Source organism: Mobula birostris, chromosome 3, assembly GCF_030028105.1.
Source record: "Mobula birostris isolate sMobBir1 chromosome 3, sMobBir1.hap1, whole genome shotgun sequence".
Lineage (NCBI taxonomy): Eukaryota > Metazoa > Chordata > Chondrichthyes > Myliobatiformes > Myliobatidae > Mobula > Mobula birostris.
In genome coordinates, this window is record NC_092372.1 from 37,581,921 (window position 1) to 37,605,180 (window position 23,260).

At 40.5% G+C, this 23,260-nt stretch overlaps 1 protein-coding gene across 2 annotated transcripts in view; it reads right to left on the reverse strand.

Annotated features, from left to right (window-relative positions):
- The window catches only part of LOC140194566 (potassium/sodium hyperpolarization-activated cyclic nucleotide-gated channel 1-like), a 255,750-nt gene that overhangs the window by 3,361 nt on the left and 229,129 nt on the right, over window positions 1-23,260 (reverse strand). For both annotated transcript variants that reach the window (XM_072251785.1, XM_072251786.1), the window contains exon 7: window positions 17,589-17,753. In XM_072251785.1, coding sequence (XP_072107886.1) covers window positions 17,589-17,753 — 165 coding nt within the window. The remainder of the gene's footprint in view (window positions 1-17,588; window positions 17,754-23,260) is intronic.

Below are 23,260 nucleotides of genomic sequence, written 5' to 3' on the forward strand. Positions count from 1 at the left end.
TGGGTCAGCAACTTTTAATTCCTTGCTGTTATTATTTTGGAGGACATGTCTTGGGCTCAGCACGTATGTACAATTACGAAGAAAGCACGGCAATGCATCTACTTCCTTAGGAGTTTGCGAAGATTCAGCATGACATCTAAAACTTTGACAAACTTCTATAGAAGTGCAGTGTAGAGTATATTAACTGGCTACATCATTGCTTAGTATAGAAGCGCCAATGCCCTTCAATGGAAAATCCTACTAAAAGTAGTCAATATGGCCCAGTCCATCACAGGTAAAGACCTCCTCACCATTGTTCACATCTACACAAAGTGTTGTTACGGTAAAGCAGCATCCGTCATCAGGGACCCCCACCACCCAGGACATGCTCTCTTCTTGCTGCTGCCATCAGGAGCATTGGGACTCACACCACCAGGTTCATGAACAGTTAATACATCCTCAGACATCAGGCTCTTGAACCAAATGGAATAACTTCACTCGAATTCACTTGTTCCATCATTGAAATGTTCCCACAATCCATGGGCTCAATTTCAAGGACTGCTCATTTCATGTTCTCAATGTTTATAGCTTATTTATTTATTATTATTTCTTTCTTTCTGCATTTGCAGTTAGTTGTCTTTTGCACACTGGTTGAACACCCAAGTTGTTGTGGTCTTTTATTGATCCTGTTATGGACTCGTTGAGTATGCCCACAAGAAATGAATCTCAGGGTTGAATATGGTGACACATATGTACTTGGATAGTACTTGAACTTTGAGATACAGCGAGGAATAGGCCCTTCCAGCCCTTTGAGCCACACTGCCCCGCAACCCCTGACAACTCTGATGTAACTCTAGCCTAATCAAAGGACAATTTACAATGACCAATTAACCTACTCAGTACATCTTTGGACTGTGGGAGGACACCAGATGACCCAGAGAAATCCACAGGGAGGATGTACAGAGATCTCTTACAGAAGACGTCAGGATTGAACTCCTACTCTGACATCATGTGGTGTAACAGCATTGCGGTAACCACTATGTTGCCGTGGCACCCTGCTTCTGGATTCAGAGATAAAATTACTCCATACCTGAATTATTTGATGACAATCAAATCATTTCACACATTGCATACCAAAGCCAAGTGGTGTAAGATCCATCTAATACAGGGCATGCTCTTCAGGTTTGTAGCAGTGACAATTATAATCTCATTCTCGTTGAAGGGACAATGTACAAATATCTAGATAATCCAGTAGGTTTCTAGAAATTTCTTTGCAAAGCCACAGGAAATGTGTGAGGTATTAAATGAATGTTACTCTTCTGTATCCTCCAAGGAGAGAGTCATTGTATCTGGAGATTTTAGGAACAGAGCTGGTGGCATTCGGAGCCATATTATCATTGAAAAGGAGACACATTTTAACAGACATAAAGGTGGATAATTCTTCAGGACATGACAAGATGTTTACCACACAAGAGTGGAGGCAACTGGGGCCCTGACAAAGACTTTTAAATCTTCATTGGCCATCAGTGTTTAGGAAGCTATTGGAAAAAAAGAGTTCAGAGGAGCAGCATAACGTAGGGAAAACCAGCATGGTTTTCCTGGTGGGAGATCCTGTCTGAATCATGTAAATGATTTTTCTTCCACAGATGTAAGTAAGTACACCAAGAAAGGAAGTATGGTTGATGGACTTTAGTAAGGCATATGACAAGGTCCCACGTGGCTAGGAGGTTCGAGCCCATGGGATACAAGGCAAATTGACAAATGCAGTCCACAGTTGGCTTGCTAATAGGAAACTGAGAGTAATGAAAGAGGATTGCTATTGCAACTGGAAGTATGTGAACAGTGGTGTACCACAGGGACAAGAAATGGACTCTTATTATTTTGTATAATTAACAACTTAGAAAATAATGTAGGAGGTATGATTAGTAACTTTGCAGGAAACACAGAGGTTGGTGGGGCTGTGGATAGTGAGAATGACACGAATCAGCAGGTAAATCGGGAAGCAGGTACTCTGTATTTCCTAATTGTACTGATCAACTTGAGATCAGCCTACTCTATAAAATGATTGGATGTGATAACCAACAGCAATCAGTAGACAGATGCAGTATAACCACATTTTTAATTTCTTCATGCTAATTGAACTTCATGAAGTGCTTGCACAACCTTTGTCTGCACAAAGGAAATTCAACCTAATTCACGGCTTAATTTGTCTCTGCCATTCCATACGATCCTGGCTGATTGCGTTTCGGGGAGGAGGCTGGGGATTCGGGTGGAGATGGGGAAAAAGGGATCAGCCATGGTTGAATAGTGGAGGTGACTCGATGGGCTAAATGGCCTAATTCTGCTCCTATGTCTTATAGTCTGATGACCTTATGGTCTTATCTCACGCTTATTCACACCTGATTCCAGATCCTTTGTTCAGATATTAATTGATATCAGCCTTAATCATTTTATATATATATTTGAATATTGTAGGTAACTAAACACACATTAAATTAATTTTTGTAATCTAAAATTTTAAAAAAATTATCAGAAACAGTTGATCAGTTGATATCTGAAAGAGAAAGCAAAATAGGGAAATAGGAACAAGTTTTGGGCGTAATCATTTTAAGGAATTTTCATCATTCTTTCACCATATTTGTAGCTTGTTTTTATCATATTTCATCCCATATCAATTTTTTAAATTGACACCAGTTGATTTTTGCAACTTTTACAACTTGATTTACCCACCCAGTTTAAGAGCCAATGTAAGAAAAACTTGTTGCGCTGAAAGGCAGAGAACCTTATTCATATCAAATGTTGCCAATATGATAAGAACATGCAGCTTTTTCTGAATGCAGTTTTGTTTGTGGAGAAAGGACAACACAATTAATTTCAAAAGCATTTTCCTTACACCTCACAAAGACCCCATTCTTACAGGATGGTCTGGCTCATGTTCCTCATTCAGCTCCAAAAATAGGAACAAATTGCTTCCTATGGTGTTACTCAATTCTATTTGTTTTGAATTTCTCATCCAGTTTCACTCTCCCACATGCCTCTCCCATTTGTTTAACTTGACATCTAAAAGCCTTACTGTTTTTTTTGTCTTTCCATCAGTAAGGATTCCATTGAATCTAACATAATTTGCATAGTAGAAAGTAATTATTTATCCCACATGATGAAATAAGGTGAAATTGAAAAACACAGCATCATAAGCCATCTATTATTTAAACAAATGTTAATTTTTTTCTGTCATTTACTGCTATGGTACTGTTGTAGTTCCATGAAAGTTAATGCCATTTAGGTAACTTAAATCTTATCATTCTAACTGAATGTGATAATGAGCAGATTCCATTTCAATTAACAATGTGACATTTTATTTCAGGTCTGAAACAGTCCTGTTTAGAACAAATAGAAATCCCATTTAGCATACTTAGGCGAATAAAAACTAGTAGTAATACATTATTTCACACCTGGAAGGTTAATTGGAACCTAATAATGCTATAAAAGGCTTTACTTTTTAAAATTTGTTTCAATTTGCATACTATTAATTCCTTTGCCATAGCTTTTAAAATTATTGTGTGGTGATTTAATTCTGGTTCATCATTCAAAATGTAGTTTCAGGCTTGCAAGCACGGGTGTGCATTTTCTGCTGGGTCAGAAGCTTTTTGGGTATAAGTCCATTCAATCAGGCACTCCAGTACAGCACTTTCAGTTTGGATATAAACCTAAGTCCTTGTCTATCATCGCAAGAGGATGGAGAAGAACCAATAGCGGCATTGTGATAAAGAAAATGGGAGATCTGCCAATACTCTGACTAATATTTATTCTTCAAGTAACAGTTAAAACAAATGATATGGTTATTTTGTTCTATAGCAGTTTGTGGAACCTTGCTGTATGTTAATTGACTACCACATTCTCCTGTAGTACAACAATAACCACACTTCAAAAGCACATCATGACAAATCACGAGTATTTTCTGTTATGAGAGACAGCATCTTATTTTCCTATGTATTACTCTATGACATGGGAGGAGACCACTTGCCCTATTATTTGCATATGTTTTTAGGTCTAAAAATGGTTAAATGCAATATGTGCAGAAAAGTAATGTGCAATATCCAAAAGAGTAATTAAGAATATATAAACTTTTCAAATTTAATTAAAATGTATTTTAATCAGAATTGGCTTTGTAATTGTATTTCTGTAGTGCAGCATGAAACATGATGAACCAAAAGGGATTGATTGTCTCTTAGTGTGGAGGGGAAAATATTATGAGCCAAATGAACAGCTGCAGATTAGTAAAACAAGCAACTGGATCATTGCTAATAGCAAAACTAATGATTTATAATCTCTCAAGTGTGGTTATTGAGAACGGTTATTGCAGGGACAAACACCAGACCTGCAAAAGTTGCAGAAGTCAAATTCCTAGTGAATGTGTCAAGAATGTATCATGTGGTATGACTTTTGATAAACTATTATACCAGCCACAGCACTTTAGATCTGTGATAATAATTTTTAAGTTAAGATGTTTTTAATTTGGTAACTCATTCCTTGCTCTTTGCCCTAATAGACGGCTGTACAACGGACCTTATAGCTACTTACCTGGGTGGAAAAGAGCAGCAATCCAGTGTGTATTGTAATCAAAGTCCTCTAGCTAAAACAGTGCAGGTGGTAGGTAAGGGGTGTGATAGTCAGCTTGTATGATGTAAGAGGACTTGGAGTTTGTACTTTCTTCTTATGATAGTGTGGGATTCTTCTTGGTGCTCTTATTTCCTCCCACATCCTGACCACGTGCAGGTTGATAGGTTCACTGGCTAAATGACTCCAACGTATAGGTGAGTGGAGAGCAGATAGGAGCGTGAGAGATAAATGGCACACTCTCAATGATTCAAAGTGCCTGCTGCAGCACCGTGCAACTCCACGACTCTGATGTTAGTGGGGGTGTTGCTGAGAGTGAATGAAATGTTGTACAGAAAAGAGTAGCATTTGTAAACGGGTATGATATTCTTACTGGTGATATGGCTGGAGGCATATGTGACATTAGTGAGTTTACTACGAGCACACTCCTGGAGTGCTGAAGGTGCATTTTACTTTACTATCTTTAAAATATTATTGAGAGTTGCAGCTTTGGTATGTGCAACCAATGATCAGAAGAAGCACTTGCCAAATGCACTGTCAGGCTGAATACCTTGTCTATAAGATGAACTTATAAGATGAACTTATAGGATGAGTTGACCTATGGGTTGGCAAAGGAAAAAGTTCAAGCAAATGCCACTTGCCATGCACGACTTAACATTTGAAGAAGCAAGTGGAATAGCCATGGACATGTCTCTGTAGAATGTAAAATAGTTCTGCTCTGGGGATGATTCTGTGCTACAGCTGGGAAACAGGTAGCAGCAGGAATGGTAATAGTACGAAGTACTCTTTGCATTTAAATCGCGTGGACACCATAAGTGGGTGTTGTAAGAAACCAGCAGGTCATAAGTGTTAAACAGTGTAAAAAGTAGATAGCTTTGCTCTGGATGATAGTGAGAGATACCTAGCCTCAGAATGTCCATTTAATTGCTTGCGAATGCAAACCACCAATAATAAGGTAGACCCCATCGCTTAGAAACAAAGAAGCAAGTATATTCATAAAGACACTTTGGAGTATTCTAAAAGTTACAGATATGAAATATGAGGAAATGGAATTAGCACAGAAGCACTTCTCAGACATCTCAGAGAATACGGATGTAAGGCCATCATGTCAATTGACCAAAAGTTGGCATATGGATACCATGATGGGTTGCTCTGATAGGATGATATCAATTTGAAATCCTTCCATCACTTTTTACCGATTCTAACCAAGTTAGTGTTACAAACACACTCATTCTCCAACTAATGGGTGAGATGGATAGCTGGATGTCTGGTAGAGATGATCGGGTCCAATTACCTATTGTAGTTATGGGTTGTGAGTCCTGGTAGTGGATTAGATCAAACCACTCAAATTTAAACACGAGCAATTCTGCAGGTACTGGAAATTCAAGCAACATACATCAAAGCTGCTGATGAACGCAGAAGGCCAGGCAGCATCTCTAGGAAGAAGTACAGTCGATGTTTCAACCTCTTCTCACCTTGTCTCTTGCAAAAATGCCATCCCCTTCTCGCAATTCCTCCGTCTCTGCCGCATCTGCTCTCATGATGAGGCTTTTCATTCCAGGATGAGGGAGATGTCCTCCTTTTTTAAAGAAAGGGGCTTCCCTTCCTCCACCATCAACTCTGCTCTCAGACGCATCTCCCCCATTTCACGCACATCTGCTCTCACTCCATCCTCTCGTCACCCCACTAGAAATAGGGTTCCCCTGGTCCTCACCTACCACCCCACCAGCCTCTGGTCCAACCTATTATTCTCCATAACTTCCGCTACCTCCAACGGGATCCCACAACTAAGCACATCTTTCCCTCACTCCCTCTCTCTGCTTTCCACAGGGATCGCTCCCTACGCAACTCCCTTGTCCATTCGTCCCCCCCATCCCTCCCCACTGATCTCCCTCCTGGCACTTATCCTTGTCAGTGGAACAAGTGCTACACATGCCCTTACACTTCCTCCCTCACCACCATTCAGGGCCCCAGACAGTCCTTCCAGGTGAGGCAACACTTCACCTGTGAGTCGGCTGGGGTGATATACTGCGTCCATTGCTCCCGATGTGGCCTTCTATATATTGGCGAGATCCGACGCAGACTGGGAGATTGTTTTGCTGAACACCTACGCTCTGTCCGCCAGAGAAAGCAGGATCTCCCAGTGGCCACACATTTTAATTCCACATCCCATTCCCATTCTGATATGTCTATCCACGGCCTCCTCTACTGTAAAGATGAAGTCACACTCAGGTTGGAGGAACAACACCTTATATTCCGTCTGGGTAGCCTCCAACCTGTTGGCATATACATTGACTTCTCTAACTTCAGCTAATGCCGCACCTCCCCCTCGTACCCCACGTGTTATTTATTTATTTACACACATTCTTTCTCTCTCTCTCCTTTTTCTCCCTCTGTTCCTCTGACTATACCCCTTGCCCATCCTCTGGGTTTTTCCCCCCCCTCCCCCTTTTCCTTCTCCCTGGGCCTCCTGTCCCATGATCCTGTCATATCCCTTTTGCCAATCAACTGTCCAGCTCTTGGCTCCATCCCTCCCCCTCCTGTCTTCTCCTATCATTTTGGATCTCCCCCTCCCCCTCTCACTTTCAAATCTCTTACTAGCTCTTCCTTCAGTTAGTCCTGACGAAGGGTCTCAACCCGAAACGTCGACTGTACCCCTTCCTAGAAATCACTCAAATTGATGGATTGTGCATCTGAGAAAATCGTAGCCCTAGTTAGTTAAGTAATCTAGGAGCTTCTCATTGTTTGGGATGCTTTGTCTGGGCTTGACTTGAGATGCTCCCAGAAGCTAGAGCTCACAGAAACTGCTAATCAAGGATTACTGGATGAAGCTCTAAAGTAATAACCCTGGAGAATGTGGATTTGATGACATCTGTTTCACCACCTGTTGCCAGGCATGGATTATTTCAATTACAAGAAGAAACTGGACAGCACTGGGCTTGTTTTCCCTGGAGAACAGGACGCTGAGATGGTCCTGAAAGAAGTAAACAAATTTATGAGAGGCATGACGGGATGGATAATAAGAAAGTTTTCACCAATGACAGAGGCAACTAAAAAACAAAGGGCAAAGGTTTAAGCTAAGGGGTAGGCTTAGAAGGGATCTGAGAAAAGATAGAGGGTGGTGAGGATTTGGAATTCCCTGCCTGAGAAGATGGTGCTCTTGCAATTTTTAACAGGCACTTGAATGAGCACTTAAGTCACCAAGGCTATGGATGAAGTGCTGGTAAATGCGATTAGTGTAGATAGACACTTATTGGTCGTATGGACATTGTGGGAGCGCCCACTGTGTGAGTGGGCCAGTATTAGAGTGGGGAGCTCAGACTTCAGCAAGGAGAGACGAAGTCTGTAGGTAGATTCTATTTTGTTTAATTTCTCTGTCTTTCTTTCTTATTACATGGTTAGGACAGTGGGGATGCCAGGCAGGGTAGTGAAATACCCTTCTTGCGGGATGTGGGTAGGTAGGAAAACTTCCAGAGTCTCTGACGAGGAAGAAGTGCGTCCAGCTGCAGTTACTTTCAGACAGTGTTAAGGGATCACTGCTGGAACTGGATAAACTCTGGATCATTCAGGAGGCTGAGAGGTTGATCGACGGGACTTAGAAGGAGGTAGTTACATCCAAAGTACAGGCCACAGGTATCTGGGTGGCTGCCAGCAGAGGGAAAGGGGACAGGCAGCCAGTGCAGAGTGCCTCTGTGGCTGATCCCCTCAACAACAGGTACACCACTCTGAATAGTGTTGGGGGGAGGGGGTTAACCTACCAGAGGAAAGCCACAGTAGTCAGGTGTCTGGCTCTGTGGCTCAGAAGGGGAGGGAAGAAAAATGGAATGCAGAAGTAAAAGGAGCAGACAGGAGACTTTGTGGACATGAAGGAGAAGCCCAGGTGGTATGTTAGGGATGTCTCGGATTGGGCTAAAGCATTCTAAAGGAGGAGAGTGAGCAGCCAGCAGTTGTGGTACTTATTGGTACCAAGGACATAAGTAGGAAAAGCGAGGAGGTCCTGAAGAGAGATTTTAGGGATCGAGTTGGAAAGCTGAAAAAGCAGAACTTCCAGGTTAGTAATCTCTGGATTGCTGCCTGTGCCACGTGCCAGTGAGGGTAGGAATAGGATGACTCAGCAGCTGAGTACATGGCTGAGTGACTGGTGCAGGACGCAGGCCTCCAGATTGCTGGATCATTGGGATCTTTTCTGGGGAAGGTATAACCTGTACAAAAGGACAAGTAACACCTGAACACGAAGGAGATTACTATCCTTGCGGGCAGGTTTGCTAGAGCCTGGAGAGTTTATAAACAGATTTGGCGGAGGGATGGGAACTGAGTGAAAGAGCTGAGGATGGGGCAGTTGTTATGCCAGTAGACTCAGTGTGCAGTTAGACTGAGCCAGGACAGGCAGATGATAGATAATGCAAAATTGCGGTCAGTGGGATGAGTTGATGTGTAAGCTGATGCCAAAATCGAAACAGGGGTGATGAATACAGGACTGAAGTGTCATAGTTCATTGCACGTTGTATACAGAATATGGTAGATGATCTTGTAACACGGTTAGAGATTGTATCGTGAGCATCACTGAGTCGTGGCTGAAAGAAGGATTTGTTTGGGAGCTTAACATCCAAGACTATACATTGTTTCTAAAGAACAGGTAGGTAGGCAGAGGGGGTGGGGTCTCTCTGTTGGTAAACATTGAAATTAAATCCCTAGAAAGAGGTAACATAGGATTGGATGATGTACAACCCTTGCGGCACACACAAAACGCTGGAGGAGCTCAGCAGGCCAAGCAGCAGCAATGGAAGGGTCCAATTGACATTTCAGGCCAAAACCTTTCATCAGGACTGGAAAAAAAGTCTTTTATTTCCAGTCCTTGGCCCAGTACGGTCTTTTCAATAGATGCTGCCTAGCCTGCTGAGTCTCTCCAGCATTTTGTGTCTGTTGCTCGGATTTCCACCATCTGCAGATTTTCTCTTGTTTGTGATTAGAATCCTTGTGGGTAGAGTTAAGAAACTGCAAGGGTAAAAAGACCCTAATGGGAGTTATATTCAGGCCTTGGAAGAGAGCCAGAATGTGGGGTTCAAGTTATAATAAGAGATAGAAAAGGCATGCAAAATGGGTAATGTTACAATAGTCAGGTGGCTTTCAAAATGCAGATAAATTGGGAAATTAGGTTGTAATGGATCCCGAGAGATGGAATTTGTAGAATGCCTACAAGGTGGCTTTTCCGAGCAGCGTGTGGATGAGCCCACTAGGGAAAAGTCAATTCTGAATTGGATGTTGTGTAAGGAACCAGATTTAATTAGGGAGTTAAAGGTAAAGGGGCCCTTTGCAGTAATGATCATAATATTCACCCTACAGTTTGAAAGGGAGAAGCTAAAGTCAGATATATCAATATTTCAGAGGATTAAAGGAATTACAGAGGAGTGAGAGAGAAGCTGACCAAAGTTAATTGGAAGGGAAAATTAGCAAGAATGACAGCAGAACAGCAATGGCTGGAGTTTCTGGAAGCATTTCAGAAGGCCCAGGATAGATTAATCCCAAAGATGAAGTATTGTAAATGAAGAATGAGGCACCTGTGGCTGACAAGGGATGTCAACGACAGCATTAAAGCAAAAGAGAAGCATATAATATAGAAAAATTAGTGGATGTTTGAGGAGTGGGAAGATTTTGAAAACCAACAGAAGGCGACAAAAAAGCTATAAGGAGAGAAAAGGTGAAATATGAAGGAAAGCTAGACAATAATGTATCAGAAGTTTGTTTTTCTGATATGTACTGTATAAAGTAAAAGAGGGGCAAGAGTGGATATTGGACTGCTGGAAAACGATGCTGGGGAAGTAGAACAGGCACAAAGAAGTTGCAGACAAATTCAATATGTATTTTACATCAGTCTTCACTGTGGAAGGCATCAGCAGTATGCCAGAAATTCAAGTGTCGGGGGTCAGAGGTGAGTGAAGTTAATAAGGAGAAGATACTTGGCAAGCTGGAAGGTTTGAAGGTAGGTAAGTCACCAGGTCCAGATGGACTGCACCCCAGGGTTCCGAAAGAGGTTCCTAAAGAGATTATGGAGCCGTTAGTAATGATCTTCCAAGAACCATTACATTCTGGAATGGTTCTGGAGGACTGCAGAATTGCAAACGTCATTCCACTCTTTAATAACTGTATAAGGCAGAAGAAAGGAAATTATAGGCTAGTTAGTCTGGCAAGATGCTGGCGTCTACTATTAAGGATAAGTTTTCGGAGTACTTGGAGGCACAAGAATACATAGGCAGAAGTCAGTATGGTTTCTTCAAGGGGAAATATTGCCTGGAAAAATCTGTTGGAATTCTTTGAGGAAACAGCATGCAGGATAGACAAAGGAGAGTCAGTGGATGTTGATTGGCTTGGATTTTCAGAAGGCCTTTGACAAGATACTGCACATGAGGCTACTTAACAAGATAAGAGCCAATGGTAATACAGGAAAGATACCAGCATAGAAAGTGGATAGCTGACTGGCAGGAGGCAAAGTGTGGGAAAAAAGAGGCCTTTTCTGATTGGCTGTCAGTGACTAGCGGTGTTCCACAATGTTGGGACCGCTTCTTTTCATGTTATATGTTAATAACGGATAATGGAATTGATGGCTTTGTGGTTAAGTTTGTGGACTATACAAAGGCAGGTGAAAGGGCAGGTAGTGTTGATGAAGCAGGGAGTTTGTAAAAGGAATTAGACAGACTGGGAGAATGGCAAAGAAGCAACACATGAAATATCGTATAGGGAAGTGATTGGTCATGCACTTTGGTAGAAGGAATAGAGGTGTAGACTGTTTACTAAATGGGGAGAAAATTCAACAATCACAGCTGCAAAGAGACTTGGGAGTCCTCGAGCAGGATCCCCTAAAGTGTAACTTGTAGGTTGATTAAGTGGTAAGGAAAGCAAATGCAATATTAGCATTCATTTTGAGAGGACCGAAGTATAAGAACAAGTATATCATGCTGAGGCTTAATAAAGCATTGGTCAGACTGCACTTGGAGTATTGTAAGCAGTTCTGGGCCCCATATCTAAGAAAAGATGTGCTGGCATTGGAGAGGGTCCAGAGGCAGTTTACAAGAATAATTCGGGAATGAAAGGGTTAACATGTAAGGCGCATTTGATGGCTCTGGGCCTGTACTCACTGGAGGTTAAAAGAATGAGGGGGATCACATTGAAACCTATAGAATATTGAAAGGCTTAGATAGGGTGAATATGGAGAGGATGTTTCTTATAGTGTGGGAGTCTAGGACCAGAAAGCACAGCCTTGGAATGTAGGGACATCCATTTAGAACAGAGATGAGGTGAAAATATGTCTTTAGCCAGAGGGTGGTGAACCTATGGAATTCATTGCCACAGATGGCTGCGCAGGCCAAGTCGTTGGGTATATTTAGAGCAGATGTTGATAGGTTCTTGGTCAGTCAGGGCATCAATGGATATGGGGAGAAGGCAGGAGAATGGGGTTGAGATGGATATTAAATCAGCTATGCTGGAATGGCAGAGAGGAGTCGATGGGTTGAATGGCCTAATTCTGCTCCTATGTCTTATGGTTTTGTGGAAGATAGCTGGTCAAAGTTCTGTATTGTGCTGCATGACCTCTGTAACATGAGATGTGTCAACAGGGATGAGTTAATAGTGAATTTAAACAACTTCCTGCAAGGAAGTGGGTGTGGTGATAAAAACACAGGTAGTGACTATCAAAACCACTACAGAAAGAGTTTGTTAATATCTGGATAAGAATGAAAACTTGGGATAAAAGGTGAGCTAAGCTGTTAAATTGGGACCTTCCTTGAAGGTGTTTAGTCAGGACCTGCATTATGCATGCACGCCAAAGGTATGTTAAAAAAGGTAATATTAGGATTCCATTGTAAGATAGTAATATTGATGTATAATTGCCAGAATCCACAGGTAACGTTGCAGGTGAGACGCTCGACACAGTGTGTTGTGGAGAAGCTATCTCAATTGAGTCATACAATCTGGTTGCAGTGGATAAACTGCCAAAAGTGAGAAAGGATCCTGTTTACCAAACTCTCATTGCTCATGGAAGTTGATTAACCTACCTAAAAAAAATCATCATAGATGTGGATCAAAGATCTCAGTCAGCGCTGGAATAGTTCAAGTGGCTGATTGACCTGCTGCTGTTTCCGAGGGTAGCTTTCTAATAAGACCAGACACTCCACCTCTGGAGACTAGTTATCATGGAGGAGCCAATACAATTTAAGTTCATTTTTCCTTTCCCTTTCTGCTTCAAAAAATTCAATTAGGTTTGTCAGACAGAGTCTGCCCTTGACAAAGTCATGCTGGCTATCTCTGATTAGTCCTTGTGTATCTAAACCTGAAATTTCAGTTACAATTTTCTTGTCAAACTTTGGAGTTAATTTACATGGGCCAGACCTGTTTTTATCCCACTGATAAAATGACCTTTTAATATGACCTTAATATGACCTTTTTCAAACGATTTTTTTTAAACAGAGAGATACTTCACCGCAGTACTTTTGGAAAGATTATGAAAAATATCCGTGGACAAGTAACTTTTAAAAAGGGTCTGTGGCACGAGAGGAAGTCGTATAGATGTGGCTGGGATCATGGTGTAGCAATGTCTCAATGGCACAGGCCCTTTATAAACACATTGTTGGATTATTGGCACTTTTTAACACATGGTCCCTGCTACATCTTCTCCATCCATCTTTGTCCAGCAGCGGTTGCTGGGAAACATACCCCCAGCATCTCCAACAACACCACAGCCATGCAGAATCCCTTCAGAGAAATGCAGAGTTTTATGAGATGAAAGGTCTTTGTATGGTCCTCTTCAAATGAGACCTAAGGCAGTGAGGCAGCAAGCACAGAATAAAATGAGTACCTAAAGCTTTTAGCAGCTAGGTCATGTAAGTTGATACCCACAGGATAAAATTCAAAGTTAGTTGGAAAAAAGCACATATTGGATTTCACCGAAATAAGTTGTTATCATAAGAAAAAATATTGGTTGAATTGCCCAAGATTGGGGGCAGACAGAAGGTCAATAGTGTAAGAGATTCTGTACATGCTAAAAATCCAGATTAACACATGTAAAATGTTAGAGGAACTCAGCAGGTCAGACAGCATCTATGGAAGTGAATAAATAGTTGACATTTCAAGTATCAGTTTGTTCATTTCCAGAGATGCTGCCTGACCTGTATCTGTTATTCCAGAGGATCAATAGTCCTAATGAGGCCACCTACTCTGGCATTTTGGTTGACACTCACATACACCGTACTTTAAATGACCGTCCAGCCCACCTAACAAGGACTGACTCGCGAAGCAGCTGTCAAATGTTTTAGATGTAAAAATTAAGAACCTTCTGCAAATAAGAAAGTTCTTGTAAATAGAAATCACTGACTTTTTGGAAGCAAGAATGGATATTGTGGATTATTTTTTGATACAGTTCAAAACCTCGATGAAATCCCAAATAGGTAGTTGGATTGTTGATTGCTGTTTAAAGTGTAATCATTGTTGTTCTTTAGGTAAATGAAACAGTCATCTGGTACACTGCAAAGTTCAAAGGCCCAAAAATAGCAAAGGTTCTTAACTTTGTGAATTACAAAAGTAAATGCTGGTCAGGAACCTCCTATGATTCTTCAATGTCAAGGGATCTTTCACATCTAAGTAAGTTAGAAGCTATCAGTTTATGTTCAAACATAAGAGATTCTGCAGATGCTAGAAATCCAGAGCAACACACAAAATGATGGAGGAACTCAGCAGGTGAGGCAGCATCTATAGAGGGGAATAAACAGTTAGGACATTTTGAGCCAAGCATCAGGAGCTGGAAAGGAAGAGGGAAGAAGCCTGAATTAGGAGGTGGGTGCAGGGGAAGGAATGCAAGCTAGCAGGTGATAGGACAAGCCATGTGAGGGGTAAGGGACAGTAGGTGGGTGGGGGGAGAGAGGGGAGGGGAGGGGAGGGCAGGGTGTGAAGTGAGAAGCTAAGAGCTGGTAGATGGAAAAGGTAAAGTGCTAAAGAAGAAGGAATCTGACAGGAGTGGAGAGTGGACAATGGGAGGAAGAGAAGGGCACCGGAGGGAGCTGATGGGAAGATGAGGAGAAGGGAAGGGTAAGATGGAAGCCAGTATGGGAATGGAAAAGAGAGAGGAGGGAGAGAAATTACCAGAGGTTAGAGAAATCGCTCTCCACGCCATCAGGTTGGAGGCTACTCAGATGGATTGCAACTCAGTTTGATAGTTGATAAAGAGGAGTCTTTAACAACATAGCATTTCCTGAATATTAAGCTAAAGCAGGACTGTCCTTGTGATATGGGGAGATTTCATACACAATATGAAGCTGTTAACAGGACAAGGACAATTTACATTCTACACTTAATATCTATTTGTTTATTAAACTGCACTAAATATCACTGATTCCTATCGAAAAGGAATAATCTTTCGCCATCAAAATACTTCTACAAACTATTAAACCTCCTTTTAACTTGTTCTCCTCCAGTGAAACCAAATCTTTCTCATAAAATTCATGTATATAAGACTTTTATCACAAGATATATTGGAGTACTTTTTTCAACTGCAATGACTTTTGTAAGGTAACAAGTATCTTATTAATTTTGAATACAAGGATAAAGATACAGAAACGATAAAGGAAATCACCAAATAATCTGGGTGCGGATCTATGTTGTTGAAGACACTGGAGAACTCCACTACTAGGAACCATATTTTGGGATATTTCTACCCGATTGAGAGGGCAGAACAGTCACAAAGTTAAATGGGTCAGCAGAAAGGATGGTAACTTTAACTTAAAATTTAAGCATCAAACTGGATTATGTGCTCAATTTTGGATTGTGACTTCATGACCATTGCTTCGGCAATAAATGCTATTCATTCTCCATGGCTTAAATGTTCTTTATAACAATATACAATAGTCTAACTGTGGATTTTTCAACGTTTTTATACGTATATTGTAAATTTACGTCTCCGTCTATCTACATTTAAACTCAGTTATTTATAAAACAGAACACTCTTTCCTTCTGACCATTCTCAACTTTCAATATCTTTTTATTAGGGTAGGTATAGCATTTTTTATTCAAACTAAAGTAATGCACATATATTAATCTTCATGAACTTGTATTCATCACTTGTCTGGGCATAAGGTTTTCCCTGAATTCTTCTGAATTTCTGTTTACTGTTTGCCAAACCTAGTCTGATGTTCGCAAAGGTGCTTTAATAATTTAATGTATATTCTCCACACTACAAATTTATGAAATTCAACTCAGAAATTGATCATAATTTTAATTTTGAGTAGACAACATTGGTTTTACTATCCTTTAAATGCTATACCTAATTTTTATTTTGCATTTAACTAACAAGAAAAAAGTAATCACATAATATGTATAAAGCAATAAATTGTAGGCCAGCATTATCCCTATTATGTGATAAACTAAAGTTAAAATTATGCTTAAAGTTCATATAAATTTAACATCAGCTCTTTGCTCCTTATTTTCCCCACTGCACAGTTTTCTTACTTTTGGAAGCTCATGGTGTACACCGTCAGACACAGGCTGAATGGTGCCACAACAACAACAATCTCACTCAACATCAGCAAAACCAAAGAGCTGATTATTGACTACAGGTGGAGTAATCTAGAGATCCATGAGCCAGTACTCAACAAAGAATCCGAAGTGGAGAGGGTCAGTAACTTTAAATTCCACAGTGCTATCATTTTCGAGGATCACTCCAGTGTCTATCTCGGAGGTCCCATTGCAAAAAAGGCATAGCAGCACCTGCACTTTCTTAGAGGTTTGTGAAAATTTGGCATACAAACTTCTATAGATGCACGGAGAATACATTGACTGGCTGCATCACGGCCTGGTATGGAAACATCAATACTTTGAATGGAAAGAGTTACAGAAAGTAATAGATGCAGCCCAGTCCATCACAGATAAAGCCCTCGCCACCATTGAACATATCTATAAAGAGCACTATTGCAGGAAAGCAGCATCCATCCTATTTACACATGGGCTGTTTGTACGTCTTAGTTTGTGTGTAGTTTTTCATTGATTCTATTGTGTTTCTTTGTATCTACTGTGAATGCCCACAAGAAAATGAATTTCGGGGTTGTATATGGTGACATATACGTACTTTGATAATAAAATTACTTTGCCTACAATTCATTCTTTTATTTCTTCCATATGCTTCACTCATAAATTTACACATCCTCAAAGCATCATTAAGGCTTTCAGGGGCAATGAATACTTTTGACAATATAATCACCTCTGATCTACAGGTGCACTGTTCTCATTTCCACCATCATTTGCCAATACTCATAAACAACATTTATTTAACATACTCACCGTTTTGTCATTCTCCTCAATCAGACTTCTTTCTTCATTCCCATGTGGGTTTACACTGAGATTTATTTATTGATTTTCTCTCTACACACTCGTGACTATACCCATTGGTTTTTGCTTGTATCAACTGATAGCTCTTAATATTTCTCTTTCGCCATTCCACTCCTCTTTTGCATTCCCTGCTAGAGTTGATCATTTTAAGTTTCATTTCAGGTTTAGTTGACACACCTCTTAACACATTATCTTGTCTTGTTATACAAACTTTTTCATTGTAATTTGAAAATTGCTTGTTGGAAGATTTTTCACTCTTGACAATTAACCTGTTACCTATCTACTGGGTTCTGTCACATGATTCAAAGTCCTATAAAATAGTCTCTGGAGCTTGTTTCTGTGGGTATGTTCACCTTTCTTTCAGATTGTTTTTGCTTGTTTATTCATTCTTCTTTGACTTACCTGTTCTGTTAATGCTACACTCCTCTAATAATTTTATTTTGGGGTTGTTCATACCAATTGCATCCTATTTTTTTTAGCAGCACTGTAATGTATTGTTTGCCTTCAGTGATAAAAGATGGTATGACTAGGGGTCTGGGAGTTCTTTATGCTTTGAAATGACTGGTCTATATACTGCACTTTCAGACATGGCTTTTGGAATAACATTGCAAACTTAATGATCCTACCGATTCTGTTCAGCCTGTCGATTGCCACAGTTTCAAATGCTCTTCGCATCATTGGGTACTGCTCCAGCACTTCGTTGAAATGATCCACAGAGAGGGAGTAGAGTCGGCAGTAGGTGTCAGCTCTCACGCTGGCTGTACGGCGGCCTTTTGTCAGTAAGCAGATTTCTAGAGGGATACAAGATGAAATAGAAATTAAGCATTGGAGGCTTAATCTGTCAGGAGCAGGCACAGATCATGTTTTCTGTTTGACCTCACTGCAAGATGCTAATCTGAAGGAGGCATCAAAGGTTGTCTTACCTAGTATTTATTTCTATAATTTCAGTTGTTACAAGGGTGTTTCATAACTGTGGCCACCTGGCCTCAGGTGTGGTAATGCTGGGCTACTGTAATTGATCTTTCATAGTACCATAGGGCAGTATAAACTGAGGTTCACACATCTGATCACAACCAGAGTCCTTTATGGAAAATATACACGCTTGAATGTCAAATGCAGACATGTTGTAACTTGGCAGAGATACCTCAAATATCAGCTGACTTTCTGCCTTTTGTACAAGAAGGAGAAGCAGAAACCGAAGTAGACATGAGGACCCACATGCCCCTTCTGTCATTCCAAGAATGGATAATCCTGTGTCACTCTGCCTCTCTGCATAATATTCTCATTTTCCATGGAGACAAATCATGTAACAGTCTTGAATTTAATCCACCAACCTTAGTCTTGAATGTATTTGATAGTGGCAGACCCAGGGTCATCTGAATTAGAGAATTGCAAAGTCTGCAACCCAGTGGGTAAAGAAATTTCTCTTCGTTTCAATCCTACATGCCCACCCCCACATTCCTGAGACTCTGCTCAATTATTGCTTCCCAGCCTGAGGAAAAAGCCTCTCAGAATCAACTTTGTCAATCCTGCTCAGCATCTAGTACAGCTCAATGAAATAGACCTAATAGGTTAATCATATTCAGTCTTGCATCATAGGACACCATTCTTTATCCCAAGAATCAGTTTAGTGAACCACAGTACACTCCCATAACTTACTTTAGGTGTGGAGACCATGCAGTATTCAAGGTAGGCTTTCACCAAAGGCACATACAACTTCAGTGACACATCATTAATCTGTATCACAACTACTGTGAAATAAAGGTCAATGTACCGTTTGTTTTTTTAATTGTTTGTTGTATGTTTACAACATGCATGTTTACTTGTTCAAACTGCATCAGTTCCTGTTCCTAGGTGTGAACAGCAGCTATCAGACACAACCAACAATTGTTTATGCATATACTTAGAGGTTGAGCTCCAAGCCAGCATTCAATCTTTCCTGAGGTATTCAGGAGCATAAGCCTTGCACTTATCAATTGAAAATCAAAGGTCCTCTACCAGCACAGAGTGTAACAAAATGCTGGAGGATCTCAGCAGGTTAGGCAACATCTATGGAGAGGAATACACAGTTGACATTTTAGAATAAGACTCTTCACCAGGGCTAGAAAGTAAGGGGGAAGAAGCCAGCATAAGAAGGTGGGTGGAGGAGAACAGTACAAGCTGACAAATGATAAGTGAAGCCAGGTGAGGGAGAAAGCAGGTGTGGGTGTGAGCGAGGATAAAGTGAGAAGCTGGGAGGTGACAGGTGGAAAAGGTCAAGGGCTGAAGAAAGAGAAAGGGACGGAAGGGGGCTACCAGAGGGAGGTGATCGGCTGCTGGGGAGAAAAGAAAGGGTAAGAAGGGAGACAGAATGAGGAATGAAAAAAGACAAAAGAATGTCTTTAACCCTTTGCAGAATCCTTGCGTCGTCCTTTAGCTTCCTTTTTGACTCGACTTTATGTCATGCTAAGTTATGTCACCATCTTTTCACCTATTGTTATTAAACTGTAAATAACTGAGGGCCTAGCTACAGGCTCCTGTGGCTTGACTCACACAAAAATAATAGCTACTTTGGTGAGGTACTGAACAACTGCCAGTACTCATGGAAGTGTAATCGAACACAAATGACTTCCTCAGAGTAGGGGTGATAACTGGGGAAGAATGCAAAATGGCCAATGCTGTAAAAATAAATATGGACTGTTATTTTTATGACAATTTGAGAAAGGTATATGCAAGTTAAACTGCGTGCGTGCACGCACACACACACACCACAATACTTTCTTTACACTCACCACTACTAACACACACTACTGGACTGAATGGGAAGGATCAGTGAGTCGCCCCTATGGATCCAGTACTAGTAAATGCAGGAATGAGGCTCCTCAGGAAGCAATCATGAGCAGAGCTGCTGCATCAGCTCAGTAAATACTGAAAGCACAGTCACATAATGCTTTCCCCACCAAGGACATCCTCAAAAGGAGGTGCATCAAGAAGGCAGCATCAAGCACGAAGGATCCCCGCCATCTGTGTCATGCTCTCTCCTCATCACTATCACTGAAGAGAAGGAACAGGAGCCCGAAAACTTAAAATCAATGATTCAGGAACAGCTTCTTCCCTTCGCCATCAGATAACTGAATGATCGATGAAAATTATCTTGCTATTCTTTCTTTTTGCACTATTCCTTTATTTATTGCAATTTATACTAACTTAATGTCTTTTCACCATACTGTCGCTGCAAAACAACAAATTTGCTCGACAGCTGTAGAAGGGCATGAAAGCTACTGCCTCTTACAAAGTGAAACCAAGTAATAGAAGTGACAACAGGACTTCGCTTCCAGATGAGTTTAATGCTTTCTATGCCCGCTTTGACCATCAAAACACAGAGGAATAATTACGATGAGAGGGTGAGCAACTTTAAATTGCTCGGTGTTATCATTTCAGAGGTTGTATCCTGGGCCCAGCACGTAAGTTCGGATTGGCACACCATCTCTTCCACAATCTCCATCAGCACATGTGCACCACAAGGCTGTGTGCTTAGTCTCCTGCCTACTCGTTTTATATTTATGAGAGTGAGGCTAAGCATAGCTCCAGTATCATAGTTAGGTCTGCTAATGACACCACCAGTGTAGGCCAAATTAAAGGTGCTGATGAATAAGCAGATAGGAGGGATATAGATTAGTGCCACAACAACAACCTCTTACTCAATGTCAGCAAGACCAAGGAGCTGAATGTGGACTTCAGAAGGAGGAAAGCGAAGATCAATGAGCCAGTCCTCATTGGAGGATCTAAGTTGGAGAGAGTAAGCAACTTTAAATTCCTTGGTGTTACCATTTCAGAGGACCACTCCTGGCTCCAGCACCTAACTGCAATTACAAAGAAAGCGCAACAATGCCTTTACTTCCTTAGAAGATTGCAAAGATTTGGATGACATCTGAGACTTTGACAAACTTCTAAAGATGTGTGGTGGAGAGGATACTGACTGGCTGCATCACAGCCTGGTATGGAAACACCAATGCCCTTGAATGGAAAATCCTACAAAATGTAGTGGATATGGCCCAGTTCCTCACAGGTAAAGCTCTCCCCACCACTGAGCACATGTACACAGAGTGTTGTCACAGGAAAGCACCCTTAAGGACCCCCACCACCCAGGTCATGATATCTTCTCACTGCTCTCATTAGGAAGAAGGTACAAGAACCTCACCACTCACACTACCAGGTTCAGAATTAGCTATAACCCCTCAACCATCTGGCTTTTGAACCAGAGGGGATAACTTCACTTGCCCCATCACTGAACTGCTCCCACAAGCTAATGACTCACTTTCAAAGATTCTTCATCTCATGTTCTCAATATTTATTGCATATTTATTTGTTAGTGTTATTATCTTAACTTTTTCTCAGGTCAAGTTGGTAAAACCTGAGGTACAGGCATAGCCAAGCACACTCATTTCTCAATTGCTAGGAGCTTTTGGACTATTCTAGTGTGTTTAGTATTGTGGCTTTCTGAAGGCTTACATAAATATTGCTATGGAGGCCTATTGAGCAGTGACTTTGAAATACCCTGTTCGTGTTCCATAGTCTTTTAAATTCCTCTTTTAATTCTGCATATTTCTGCTGTTTTTCACTTTCTGATTTCTGTATGTTGTGTGAGTTTGGAATTGCTATATCTATTAAGTAAGTTGTTCCTGCTTGTTTATCCTGCAATATTATATCTGGATGGTTATTATGGATTGACCTATCTGTAATAATCGATAGGTCATAGTATCACTTGTAGGACTCTAAAACTGGATCAGGCTTGTATCTATAGTAAGGTATGGTTTCATTAATGAGTATGGATTTTAAAGCAAGATTTTGGTGAATTATGTTTGCCACTTGATTGTGCCTGGGTAAGTAATCAGATTGAGCTAAACTGCTGCAGGATCCTGTAATGTGTTGGATTGTTTCTGGTTTCTCTTGGCATTTTCTGCATTTATCAGCTTCAATTTGTTGGTATTATATCATGTATTATTGATAACGTTTTGAGTTAACACCTGGTCCTGTATCGCCAGAAGGAACCCTTCTGTCTCAGCAAGTGGTCTCCAAGTCTGAGCCAAGCATTCGACGCTTCCTTGTTGGCATCTGGTCTGCTCAGACTGTGGGATGTCTTCCATGTAGGGTCACGATCTTCCATTGGTTGAGGTTTACTTCTTTATTTTTCTGGGTTGTGTTTAGTAGTGTGTACTTCTTAACAGAATTGCATGTGCTCGTGTGGAGTGCTGAATCCTGTCTTTGCTGATGATAATATATCCTTAGAAGTTCTATCTGACTTGTGTGTAAATTTTTATGTCTCTTCCTCCTTCTGTCACAGGTAGTGTTAGTCTAGGTGTGTTTGAAGGTACCTTGTGCTTTCTAAAATTAGTCATTTCATTTCTTATTTTCCGGGAGGGTTTCAGACCAAGATATTATGCCAAAAATATACTAATGTGGGTACAGCAGAAGTGTTTACAGTATTGCCTTTGTTATATTTTTATTATTGAAATCTGTTTGGCCGTTTTTATTAACCGTTAAAGTAAATTCTGTCAAAAGTTTTTTCCTTTATAACAGTATGATCTATTTTTTTGCTTATCGATATCTCAGATGCTTATATGTTTCATATTCATCCTTCAGTTGTATTGTATCCTATTGCTCCATCTTATATTCTATAGCTCTATTGCACCTGTCTTAATGTTTAATGTCTGGCACTTACGTCGTCCAAATTTCATGTTTATATCTTTTGAAAATAGTTCTACTAGTTCTACTATTTGAATTAATTGCCTTAGCTTTACTAAAGAAGAAATGTATAATTTTAAGTCATCCACATCTACAAGGTGTGTCAAGGTATAATTTGGTTGTTTCTGATTTGATACCGATTTTATTTCGATTGAGTAAATAAGAGAATGGGTTTAAAGCGAGACAGAACCATACTGGGCGTAGAGAGTAGCTCTCTAAAATTACTCGGTTTATTTTGATAACAGTTGTTGATATTGTTTTGGTTGTTCATAAATTGTGAGATTATAGTTTGCTAATGCTTAATCAGGTGTAGGAATTTCACAGCTATTGAGTGTAGTTTAAGAATTTCTATCAACCATGAGTGTGAGACAGAATCAAATGCTTTTTAGTAGTCAATATAACAATATGAAAGATTGCTGCTTTTCTGTCAGGCTTGATTTAGAATTACAGAATCTATTATCAGCTGTTCTTTACATCTTTTCTGATCTTATGTAAGTAAATTGTGGTGTCTAAGTGAGTGGTAATCAGCTGTGAGATGCATGATGTTACAATTTTACCTATAGTTTATAAACAA